Source organism: Orcinus orca, chromosome 17, assembly GCF_937001465.1.
Source record: "Orcinus orca chromosome 17, mOrcOrc1.1, whole genome shotgun sequence".
Taxonomy (NCBI): domain Eukaryota; kingdom Metazoa; phylum Chordata; class Mammalia; order Artiodactyla; family Delphinidae; genus Orcinus; species Orcinus orca.
Window position 1 is genome coordinate 84631780 of NC_064575.1, and position 13328 is coordinate 84645107.

General features: G+C 44.6%; 1 protein-coding gene across 30 annotated transcripts in view; it reads right to left on the reverse strand.

Annotated features, from left to right (window-relative positions):
• Positions 1 to 13328, reverse strand: part of PTK2 (protein tyrosine kinase 2) — a 253025-nt gene that overhangs the window by 54466 nt on the left and 185231 nt on the right. For all 30 annotated transcript variants that reach the window (XM_049700354.1, XM_049700344.1, XM_049700341.1 and 27 more), the window contains 4 exons: positions 8600 to 8684; positions 4269 to 4369; positions 2522 to 2637; positions 1570 to 1670 (listed from right to left, as the gene is read on the reverse strand). In XM_049700354.1, coding sequence (XP_049556311.1) covers positions 1570 to 1670; positions 2522 to 2637; positions 4269 to 4369; positions 8600 to 8684 — 403 coding nt within the window. The remainder of the gene's footprint in view (positions 1 to 1569; positions 1671 to 2521; positions 2638 to 4268; positions 4370 to 8599; positions 8685 to 13328) is intronic.

The following is a 13328-nucleotide window of genomic DNA, read 5'->3' on the forward strand; positions in this document are numbered from 1 at the left end:
AAGTGCTGTCTAGATGATGTAGGGTCTTGGCCACCGTGCTGTTTGGAGTTTAGCCCTTTAGTGGAATTCTAGGGTTTGGACTAGTCAGGATGTGAGGTAATAGGAAATGTATTTTAAAACAGTGGAAAGGTGGCTTGGTCGTTTTTAAATTAAATGACTACATAATCAAAATGAATAAACCACCAGACTTTTCCTTCCACATAAAAAGGATCAGGCTGTAGTATACAGAAAGCATTTGGACGGAGAACTGTCATCAGCTACAGTATAAAATGAAAAAGACTAATTCTGTACGTAAGATTAGGGCTCATCTTGCGACAATACAAAAATCAAACTGAGCAAGAAACTGGCCTTTGTAAAATGGTGGTAATAACTAGAAAATATACTAAAAGCGTAATATGGACTTATAATCCAAACCTTAGCTGAAGTACCAGGAATATGAAAATTAGAACCAAGTCAATCTGATTCCAAGATTGGGAAAACTGAAGAAAAAATCCCTTCAGCTAGAGTCCAGCTCCAAAGCTAAAGGATCAAAGTCTCTGGAGTCAGCAGACTGCAGATCTGTAAGTCCGGGGGTGTGCACTGAGCCAGGGCACCCACCACTCTGCGGGGAGGTTAGCCAGCTGTGTCTACGAAGTGGAGGACATCCCGGCTGATTCCAGCTGTTGGCTGCTAGAAATAAAGCTACAATGAACAAACACCAGTTTTGTGTAAATGTGGTTTTTATTTCTCTGGGAGAAATGCCTAGGTGTGTAATAGCTAGGTCATATGGGAGGTGCATGTTTAGTTTTCTAAGAATCTGCCAAACTCTTTTCCAGAGCAGCTGTACCATTTTACATCTGCACAAGCAATTTATGTTCTCTGTGTCTGCCAGCATTTTGTGTTGTCACTACCGTTACCTTAGCCATCCTGACAGGTGTGCACGATACCACCCCGTGGGCTCACTCTGCATTTCCCTGGTGGGTAATGTGCTTATGTGCCATCTGAATACCCCCTGTGGTGGAGTCTCTCTTCACATCTTCTGCCCACTTTCTATCTGTGTCCTTTCTTTTTTTACTGCTGAGTTTTGAGAGTTCTATCTGTAGTCTAGACACCGGTCCTTTGTTAGACATGTGGTTGGCAAATACTTCCTCCCACTCTGTAGTTTGTCTTTTCATCCTTCTGCCTGGGTCTTTTGCAGAACAAAAATTTTAAATTTTGATGAGGAAGAAGCTATCAATTTTTCCCTTTTATGTATGTTTTTGGTGTCAAGCCTAAGGACTCTTTGCCTGGCCCTAGATCCGAAAACTTTACTCCTATGTTTTTTCCTAGAAGTCTCATAGTTTTATGTCTTATATTTAAGTCTATGATCCATTTGAGTTAATGGCGAGTGAGTTCAGGTTGAGGGTCATTTCTTGGCCAGGGATGACCAACTGCTCCAGCACCTTTGTTGAGAAGGCTGTCTTTCCTCCACGGACCTGACTGTATACCACTGTCAAAAATCAGCTGAGCATATTAGAATGTACCTTTTTCAGAATTAAAAATCATTAGAGCTCCTGAGCCTGTTTCTGATTTGCTGCTCTGGCTTCTTACCTTTGTAGTAAGTGCTGTCTTCCATGTATCGGGATAAGCCGAAGTCTCCTAATTTTACACAGTCGTTTGAGGACACCAGAACATTCCGAGCAGCAATGTCCCTGATAAGGAAGAATTTGGGATGATACAGTTTAATACAAGGGAAAACCCCCACAAACTCATCTATATTATATAAAGACATACAGGTACTCTGAAAGACAGCTTATATACAATACAAACCAGAGCTTTACTATACACTGAAAAAGAGAGACACTCTTATTACTTTACTTCAAATATATTCCTTTTGGCAGATATTTACTCATTAATATGGTGATTATTACTTTGAATGATGGTGAAGAATATTCTCAAATAATGAAACCACTTATTAGTTTTCATGCAATCATATTGCCGGCTGCATTAACTGATAGACAGTACACGACCAGGGTGTGTAACTCTACGGTTACTAAAAAACCTCATTAATGAAAGTAAAATGATCTTTGGAACACTTGTAAACGATTTTGCTGATGCAGTCCGTTTCAGTGCCGGATAACAAAACTCTAACACAATGCAAGGCAAATAAGTTGTAAGGGCTTTAACTTGTATTCAATTGAGAGACCCAGATTATGAATAGAAATTCTGCAGAAGGCCAACAGATGTCACTCCTGGCGCTATGGTGTCCTGGAAAGTCCCAGGACAATATCTGTTTTAGGTCCATAGTGCCACGTAGAGGCTGTCAGTAGTATTTGTGGAAGGAATAATGGACCTGTTTCATACTCCATGTGAGGAAAAACCCCTCAAATCCATGTGTTCCCACGCCAGGGCACCACACTCGGCTGGGATACGCACAGCAGGACATTTAGTGCCGTCCGTGTATGAGAGTTGGGGGAACGAAAGGTCTCAGGGCACAGTGAGAACCTCTCCCCACCTCCTTCCTGCTCAGAGGCAGCTCACCAGCTTCACACCCGGGTCTCACCTGTGCACAAATCTTTTGCTCTCTAGGTACGCAAGGGCTGTGCTAAGCTGATAGGCATAGAGGATCAGAGATGCTAGATCCAAACTGTATTTCCTTACTTGCAGAAATGACCTCAGCTTTTTGAACAGTGACCAAAAAAGAAAAAAGAGAAAGAGTTAGTGTCAGAGACTAAAAATCAACAGCAGAAGAGCTATATTCAAAAACAATGCTGATCATTTCCAAATGCATTTTTATGAGAATGGCTTCAATTCTGCCCTAATAAAAAAAGCATAATGAAAGAAACATATCAGCTCAGAAATTATGGTTAATCATTCTTTACTTGAGATCCAATTGCAATATTGGAATCTTCATGATTCTAGACACATTTCTGAAAAAATACGGAAAGATGCTTCCAGGGAATGAATAAAGGCACAGTATAAAATACTGCCAGATAATGAGAGCTGGAGAACAAACAGCTCCAGTTACCGTTCAAACAAGCCTCCTCCACAGCCATGGTCAGTCCACCTCCCTCAGACCTCCCCATGTCCCAGGCAGACCTGAGCACAAGAGGGTGAAAAGGAAGGGGAGGCAAGAGGTTCTCCCTCTGCCCCCAGGAGGTTCTGGGTGAAGAAGGATAAAACGGTCCCGTGTTGGGTATTTACGCACTAGGCTTACTGGTCCTTACTACCGCTATCATGACTAATTCAGCTAAATGCTAATAATACAGCAAAGAAGGCTGATGAATTTAACACTCCAATCCTACAAAATCTCCTACACGAAGGAGAAATATTGATGATTTAAGCCAGAAGAATTAGCAAACTCTCCAAAAACAAAAGCAGAAAAATAATGTGAACCAAAAAAATCCGTAAACACTCCATTTTATTTGGCAAGGCATGGTAGAGGAAGGAAAGACACCGGAGAGGCCCTCAGATATTTCACTCGCCAACTCTGTTACCCAAGCTGAAGAGGACAGCAGTGGGAGGCGCCAGGCAGTGGCCTGTCCTCGGAAGGCAGGGCTGACGCCGTCACGAAGAGGATGACGGGCCCAAAGCACCCTCGGGTTCCTGATAACAGAAAACCCCAATTTTCATTAAAAGCAAGACTGTTTGGTGTCCTTCAAAGACGAAGTAACGTGTATAATGTGTCAGAAGGTTAAACTACTAGGTTTCAGTGCCACAGAGTCATGTGTAGACATCTCGAAAGTTGCCGTGTTTGCCCCAAGCAGGGGCCCACAGAGCAGCCTGGGGACACAAACAGAGGCTGTGTGGCTCAGCAGGCCCGGGTGGGACCAGCGTCCAGGCGGTGGTGATACACCGACTCAAGAGCTTCTGTGATCCAGACAGAGTCAAATAAGGACATCGGCCCACAGTCTGTTACTCACGTTTTAAAAAGAAACTGTGACTAACATGAGTTGGTCTGAAAGACACTGAAAAGTGAATGCCCAAAAAGATGAAGCAACTGTTCTGATCTACGTAAATTCACCCTTAATTTACCCAAACTCCACTAACGTTACTTCTTTCACTCTCAAATCCCTGGGCTTGTTCTTCAGACAACAGCAACAGAGAGGGAAAAAAGAACCGCTTGATCACCTGTTGCTTCCAGTCCTGACAAATCCTTTGGATGGGAAGACACTGCTGCCAGCACTGAGTTAGGGGATTACTTGGGAACTTACTGATGCAGACGCTCTACTCATATTCACTAGGGTGTATGTCGCACACTTCCCCGAGGGGCAGGCGGAGCGGGCGGGAGGCAGAGGTGGGGCAGGTACCTCTCCGAGCGTGCACAGCTCCATGATGATCCAGACGGGGTTCTCTGTGATGACTCCGATCAGCTTCACAATGTGAGGGTGGTCAAACTGACGCATTGTTACTGGGGGAAAACAGTGGTCCACGGTCAGTCTTTTGAAGATATTTCAGTTTCCTTTAGACTAGTTCAAATAAGACTCAAGGCATTTTAATGGGGAACTCCTTGGTAGTCCAGTGGTTAGGACTCGGTGCTTTCCCTGCCAGGGCCCAGGTTCAATCCCTGGTCGGGGAACTAGGATCCCACAAGCTGTGTGGCACAGCCAAAAAGTAAGAATAAAAAAAACTCAAGGCTAATGATGTGGCAACTGGGAATTCAATTCCACCGGTCAGGTCAGCTCACAAGTCGCCATAAAATGGCACAAAAAAAGCAGACCCGTGAGGCACAAGATGCCACTGCAGTGAACTTGTGAGCAACTTTACAGGGGGACCTACTGTGAGAGCTAAGGGTTAAGAAAACCTCCTCTTATTTTCCACGGACAAATCTGACCTGGGGCTAACTTTCTAGGTTTTCCTTTGGAAATCTCATGAAGTTGGAATGTGTGATTCATTTTCTAAGCAATACCCTTCATGGTAAAAACCACCACTGATTGACAAGTTGCTGATGAGGTAGCAAGAGCTCCCCTGAGCGTGGGTGTGGCTGGGCATCCCCTGGAGCCCCGGAGCCCACAGCCACGGGTTTGTGAGGGCTTCTACTTTGGACCCGGCTGGCTCCTGAGTCCACCATTGTGGGCTCATCCCCTCACAGTACCTGATCACTATCAGGGCTAAGCAAACGAGTTCCCGGACTGCTGTGAGGACTTCTCTACAGGAGAAATGCTGGCCTGCTATTTCCAGTCCTGTACTCCCCTCAAAGAAAGTCTGATGCCAGATATGGCCTGTGGCCGTCACGTGAGTGTGACTGCCTCACTGAGCCCAAGATGACCAAGAGGGCCCTGCACATATACGCACATACCTATGTGTGGGTGTGTATTTTTAAGTGTGTATACATTTCTAACATCTAATATCAGGGCTAAGAAGCTCACCTGCAAGTACACTGACTAGGATTAGTGAGAAGCAGGACAACCTTCACAGAACTCCAGAGCCTCAAAACGGGAAGTGACTTTACATGTGACCTACTGCAGTGGTCCCCAAAGTACCTGGACTTCATAGACTATTGAAATGAAGAAAACTTTTTTAAATTTTGGGGACCAATACAGGGTTGATTTTTGTTTGTTTGTTTTTGTTTTTGCGGTACGCGGGCCTCTCACTTGTGGCCTCTCCCGTTGCAGAGCACAGGCTCCGGACGCGCAGGCTCAGGGGCCATGGCTCACGGGCCCAGCCGCTCTGCGGCATGTGGGATCTTCCCGGGCTGGGGCACGAACCCGTGTCCCCTGCATCAGCAGGCGGACTCTCAACCACCGCGCCACCAGGGAAGCCCTGGGGTTGATTTTTATGATGCCAAGCAAGAACATTAGAATCACAGCAGGAGCAAGTATCTTTTAGTATCCGTTTTAGTATGGAGCCCAGTGTGGACTGCAACTCAGTGCTGGATACGTCTGGAGTAGACAGGCCTCTCACTGTTTTCACTCTAGACACCCTACAGCCGTCCCTCAGTATCCACAGGGGATTGGTTCCAGAACCCCCAGGGGGAAACCAAAATCTGCAGATGCTCAAGTCCTTCTGAAAGATGGCAGAGTATTAGCACGTAACCTACGCACATCCTCTTTATACTTTAAACCATCTCTAGATTACTTGTAATACCTAATACAATGTAAACGCTATGTAAATAGATATCAGAGCGCAGCAAATTCAAGTTTTTGCTTTGTGGAACTTTCTGGAATTTTTTTTCCAAATATTTTCAAGCGAAGTTGGTTGAATCTGCAGATGCAGAACTTGCGGATATGGAGGACTGTATATCCTACCAACGCACCCAAGGATTACACTGGCTTCTTGCAAAGTCACCCCACACTCACTTGAGAGAACTGAAACCCTTAAGGTATTTTCTCCCCCTCAATTTTGCCTACATATTCCAAGAATAGGACCTGGTAGTTAAAAACAAACAAACAAAGAAGCAACGCCCCCCCACATAAACACCTGGCACAAAATCCAAAACGTATCACTGAGTTTCATCCTGTCAATGCAGTTCATCACTTACGTATAATGGGATATTATCACTGAGTTTCATCCTGTCAATTCAGTTCATCACTTACGTATAATGTGGTATTATCACTGAGTTTCATCCTGTCAATTCAGTTCATCACTTACGTATAATGTGATATTATCACTGAGTTTCATCCTGTCAATGCAGTTCATCACTTACGTAGAATGTGATATTTCTGGATAAACATTCAGGAACCCAGTATATTCACTCGTTTTCAATTGACTTACCATCATTTTTGGTTTTATGTTACCCTTTACAGAAGTAATTATTAAAAATACTACACAGTACAGGGCTAAGAGGAGAATCTTGTGGTCACTAGGAAACTCTATCCCTGAACTAAAACCCAATAGGTGTAGCGGTTTGACCTGTTATTCATCCACCCGGGGCAAGGGGCTCAGGCTATAGGGGCGGCTGTTTGCTTTTCACAAACGAAATTTCACTGGAACAGGGTCTTGCTCAGCCCTTTACGTGCTGTCTGTGGCTCTTTCACACCCTGATGGCAGAGCTGAGCAGTTGTGCCGAGAGACCATCTGGCCTGCAGAGCCTAAGATATTTACTATGTGGTCCTTTATAGAAAAAGTTTACTTCCCCTCTTACGTATAGAGCCTGTCAAAGCCCTACAGGATTTTAGGTGTACTACCTCCATCATGTTTCTCTGAAATAACAGCCTTTCAAAAAGAGAACAAGGTTAGTCTGAACTGACTACTCCTGTGAAACTCTAAAGTTGATTTCTGTAATGGTGATTCCAAAGCCCTACAGAAATCACGATACAATAACTGTTCATAAAAATTTTAGAGAAAGAGAAGCCGTTTAAAAAATGTGCATTTTTGAAAATATATAATGCACTTTACCACAAAAGGTAAGGCGGACAGGCTGTTAGGTAATGATGGCTGATATATATTCTGTGTTTTCTTGGCCTAGATGCCCTGAAGAAAGAAGTCATCACCAGGCCTTGTCTTGTACTTAAGTCAAAGATCCAGGGACAGGACTTGGATTTGCTGCGACTTAACTGATGAACTCACAATATGACTCATCCATGACTTGTGACTTACTGGACTACTGGGTGGTAAATGTTTCTGAAATTCAATGTACATGTGATGAAGGGCACCAAGACTCATTCACACGACCAGTGGCTACTGAGTGCCTTCTATGAGTTAAGCCCTGTGCTGTCTCTGGGACTGAGCGGTGAGCAGAAGAGAGACGTTCCTTGCCCCACTGGGGCTTAAAGTCTAGAGGGAGACAGAGACAAGAGTAACTTTTAAACAGTGTGTGTGCATGTGTGTGCGTGCGTGCGTGTGTGTGTGTATGTATATATTTATTTGTTTGTTTGTTTTGGCTGCACCCGGTCTTAGTTGCAGCATGCGGGATCTTTGTTGCGGCATGCAGGATCTTTTTTTTTTTTAGTGGCGGCATGAGGACTCCTAGTTGCGGCACGCATGTGGGATCTAGTTCCCGGATCAGGGATGGAACCCGGGTCCCCTGCACTGGGAGCACAGAGTCTTACCCACTGGACCGCCAGGGAAATCCCTAGACAATGCATATTTAATTATGGACACTTAGGAAGGGAAAGAGCAGGGCCCTGTGACAAAGCCTCCTAAGGAGACACTATTAAAGTATGTGGTCAGAACGGACAAGCCGAACGGAAGCAGGAAGACGACCCAGTTTGAGGGCAGGAGGGAAACAGCCTGATGAGTGCAAACAGGCAGGACCAGATCCTGGCTCTCTGAGGGTCTGCACTCAGGAGAGAGGACCCATCACACACAGCTCTCCACAGCAGCCCCCTCGGGACGGGCAGGGTTTCCTCTCCCGCACTTATCCGTGGGCTCCATCCCGCAGGGACTGTGTCTGTCCCGCCCACCTCCAACTCCAGGGCCTGCTGGCATCTCTGTATATCTGCCCAATGCCAGGGTGAAGGTGGCTATGGTGCAAGGTACCGGAGGATGAAGGGACAGGAAATCAATCTGCCTTTACATCCCAAACATGACAGCTGACCTGGGAAACTCTGTAGACAAACACAGATACTAATTGCATGGCAGGGTAATAAATGTAGTTGTCTCATTAAAAGTCAAAACATTATTTTTCTTACATCTTCAGAGACAGTTTGGATTTCACAGAAAGTCAAATGGAGTTCCACAGACATTTCTAGAAACTTACAGGCTTCTTGAAGGAATTTCTCTCTCACGCTGTCCGAAGTACAGTTTTTACATGTTTTAATTGCAACCGCCAAAGCTGGATTCTCCTGTGACAGGGACACATGCAACAAGAGGGTCTCTATGTTAATCAATGGGCATGTTGAGAACAGGCTGTTTATTCTGCAACTCTGGATTCTGGATCAGACAGAACCAGAATTGTACAATCTCAAGAGTGAGAGGAACAGTTAAAATCCTCTGTAGAAAAACCCCAGAAAACAGACGTGCATGTAAAACGCTGCAGGCGATTCGTCTGTTCCACAGACATTTCCTCTCCGTAGTGCCGGGCACTCCTGTAGGGGCTTAGGCTGCACCAGTGAACAAGGGCCGGCGACCCCTGTGCTACTCCAGCTGACATCCCAGAGGAGGATACAGACAAACACGGTGAACGAGACATCCATCGTGGACTAGAGCGGGTTAGAAGGTAACCTCCCCGAGAGGAGAGGAGAAGAGAGGGGATGAGAACAAAGAACTGCTGGAGGGGAGGGGATGCCGGCCAGGGGTGGAGAGAGGGGTCAGACCCTGTGGCTTCTACCCTAAGTGAGAGGCCCCCTGGAAGGGGAGGTGAGGAAAGGCACCACGGAGGCGGGGGGGGGGGGGGGGGGGGGGGCGCAGGAAGACAGCGGGCTGGGCGTCGGGGAGGGTGAGTTCAGGTTTCTGGTGAGAGAAGGGGGAGATCAGAAGCCCAGCTCTGGACAAGACAGGCTTGAGATGTCGGTGGGACGGCAGCTTGCTGGCACAGAGGCCCATCTGTTAAACGTCTGAGTTTGGGGCCTTCTGAGAGTCACTAGCAACCCAGGACACCTCAATGCAACCACTCTGCTCTGAATGACTTAGTCTGTCCTCTGTAACTACACAGCAAACTTCCAGGACCAGCACCATGAATTCTACCTCTATGTGCGTAAGGCTGATTGGTATACCTGAGAAATGACACAAAATGCCCATTTTACAGGAGATCTGAATAACAACAGAAACTTCTGTAAGAACATAAGTCATCATCAATCCTGTCAATTCAACTCAAATATTGAACATGGTGCTTTATTAAGACAGTAAAGAAACGCAAGGAAAATACTGCTCTCTAAAAATGCATAGTTTCGAGTGGGTGCTAAGCCTGAGATTCCACAGGCCGCATGTCTACAAAGGGGTGTACGTGAGCAGACCAGGTGTCTCGGCCATCAGTCCATGGACTAGGCCCAGTGACTAGTGGCCCAAGGCTGCAGAGGCCTGGGGGGTGCCGAGCTGTCAGAGCGGCTGGTCACAGAGACCTGATGCTGGAGAAGAAGATGTCAGTCCACAGCACGCAAGACCAGAACTGAGCACAGGGTTTTCTAAAAGCCTTTAAAAGGGGGCAGATGCGAACACATCTCGGTAACTGCTCACGACACAATTTTCATTACCTTCTTTAAAACACAAGCAGAGTTTAGGGGGACAGAGCAGTTCTTCAATGTTGAATGAAAATGCCACCCTGGTGTCCACGAGGCCGAGGTGAGGGGCAGGTGATGAGGCTCTGAGTTAGTAACAGCTAGCAGACACTCAAAAGATCTTAACAAGTGAGTCTAGAGAAGGACTGCTCTGGGATGAATTAAGAGAAAATAGATTTAAAGCATGGTTTTTAAGACTAGGATAATAATGATGCGAGCGTGCGCAGATGACCAGCAATGCTCAAATTATAAAAATGAACCTGATAACCGGGCCTAAGAAAAAAAGAAAAGTGTGTGCTGGGAGCCTTCAGATACGCCTCGTGCCCATGACTCTGAGAATGAGGGCTGCCCTGCCGCCCCGTGCGCCGCCCCTGCACCCGGCCCAGTCCCCCTCTGCTCGCTTCTCCTCGTCGTCCTCCTTCCCCGCTCAGCTCCACCTGGGGCCCCTGCACTGGAGCTCCGCCCTGTCTGGCACACTCCCCACGGGGAGCTCAGGGACTGCCCCTCCTTGTTCACGTGTCAGCATCTCACGGGAAGAGGGCCCTGACCTCCCCAAGCCCAGGCTTTGTTTTTCTCGGAGCACAGATTCCCCACTTGATGCTCAGTGTGTTTGCCTCTGCCGGTCCCCTCGTGCCTCAGATGGGATTTAAGGGCTGTGAGAGCAGGAACCCTGACTGTTTTGTTCATTACGACGTCCCCACCGCCGAGCTGCCACTTGGGGGACGATTGACAAGTAACTGCTAAAAGAATTCACTGAATCTCAAATAACGTAACCAGTGCTGGGTTCTTGCCCATGAAATCTATGCTGAGTTACATTTGACCAATTATTAAGAATCCCTAATAAAATGTTATTACATCTTACAGAACACTAAAGAGCATAATCTGGAAAAAGGATTTTTAACGGAAACCTAGAGGAATGAATTGGCTATAAAATGAGATTCCCACATGAAAAACAAAATAAACAAGCATTCACATACGATGTGTATCAGAAAGACATTCAACAAAAAAGGTTAGCACTGATATTTTCCTGGAGGCTGGGATTCACTCAACAAATACTTAGTAAACACTATGGATATTGAAAAAAATTTTTTCTTGTATTTTTACAACTAAAATGAATTACTTATAAGTGACTGAAATAAAGTCTATCAGCCCTGCTGTTAGCTGTGTGATCCTGGTGAGTCCCTGTACTCCAGGAACTTCAGAATGCTTGCTTATTAAGAATTCTAGAGATGTAAGGAAGCTCAGAGACCACTGGGTTCAAGTCCAATACTTTAGATCAAGAAGCCTCACCTCCCTTACATCTCACAGTCAGGTAGATCCAGGTCTAAGATTTAGGTCTTCTGATCAAATTTAGATCCAGGGCTCTTTCTAATGCATTTTGCCTCAAGAGCAGAGTTAAGAGAATTAAGAAGATAAACAATACAGATACAGTTAAAAAAAAAAAAAAACTGGAAAAAGAGATAATGGATAAAAATATATAATAAATGATATAGTTTTATGTAAGTATAAGGGTAAAAACTTTCAAAACTGAACTTTAAAAAACAGAATCTCTAACAACAATTATCTATTTTCCTCGAAGGAAAGACTTTTACAGTCCTCCGGTTATAAAAGTAATGATCAATGTATCCCTAGCGCATGTGTAAAGGATGTGGAAAATTGACAGATAAGGAGACACAGGGGGAAAAATTGCCATTTGCAGTTTCCATATCGGGGGTCACAAAAGGTCAATCATCTGTGCTATTATATCCCTACTAAAGCCATCTCTGTTCACTGTCATTATTCTAGTTAAAAATAGTTTCTTGAACATATATGTACTGTTATTTTAAACTGTCATTGAAAAATTACTGATCTAATAAAAAAAGACATACAACAGCAAGCGTTGGTCGGGGTGTGGAGAAATGGGCAACCTCACACATTGCTGCTAGGAACTGAAACTGGGGCAGTTTCTTTGGAAAAAAGCTTAGCAGGTCGGCAGAAAGTTAAACAGTGGCTAGATGACCCAGCAATTCCACTCCTAGACACACATACTCAAGAGAACCGAAAACTATGTTCACACAAAAACTTGTACACGAGTGTTCATAGCAGCACTGTGCATAACAGCCAAAAAGTGGTAATAACCCAAATGACCATCAACTGATGACTGGCGAAACAAAAAGTGGTCTATCCATACAATGGGATGTTATTTGTCCATAAAAAGAAATGAAGTACTGACACAGGCTACCACGTGGATGAACCTGACAACATTATGCTAATGGAAAGAAACCAATCATACAAGGCCACACACTGTATGATTTCACTTATATGAAATGTCCAGAACAGGCAACTCTAGAGAAAGAGAAAGCAAACTGGTGATTGGCAAGGGCTGGGGAGAGGGTGGAATGGGAAGTGACTGCTAACAGGTATGGGGCTTCTTTTGTCTTTTCTTTCTTTTAAACTGAAGTATAGTTGATTTATAATAGTATATCAGTTTAAGGTGTACAACATAGTGATTCAAAATTTTTATAGATTATATTCCATTTAAAGTTATTATAAAAAAGGTTATCATACAATATTGACTATATTCCCTGTGCTGTACAATATACTCTTGTTGCTTATTTATTCTATACATAGTAGCTTGCACCTCTTAATCCCGTACATATCGTGCCCCTCCCCCCAACCACTTTCCCCACTGGTAACCACTAGTTTGTTCTCTATGTCTATGAGTCTGTTTCTGTTTTGTTACATTGGTTCATTTATTTTTTAGATTCCACATATAAGTGATAACATAACAGTATTTGTCTTTCTCTGTTTGACTCATTTCACTAAGCATAATACCCTCCAGGTCCATCCATGGTGTTGCAAATGGCAAAGTTTCATTCTTTATTACAGCTGGATAATATTCCATTGTATACATATACATACCACATCTTCTTTATCCATTCATCTGTTGATGGACACTTAGGATGCTTCCATGTCTTGGCTATTGTAAATAATACTACTATGAACACTGGGGTGCGTGTATCTTTTCAAATTAGTGTTTTTGTTTTCTTTGGATACATACCCGGGAGTGGAACTGCTGGATCATATGGTAGTTCTATTTTTACTTTTTTGAAGAACCTCCATACTGTTCTCCACAGTGGCTGCACCAATTTACATTCCTACCATCAGTGTACAAGGCTTCCCTCTTCTCCACATCCTCGCCAAGGTATGGGGTTTCTTTTGAGGTAAAGAAAATGTTCCAAAATTGACTGTGGTGATGGCCGTACATCTCTGTGAATATACTAAAGAACCACT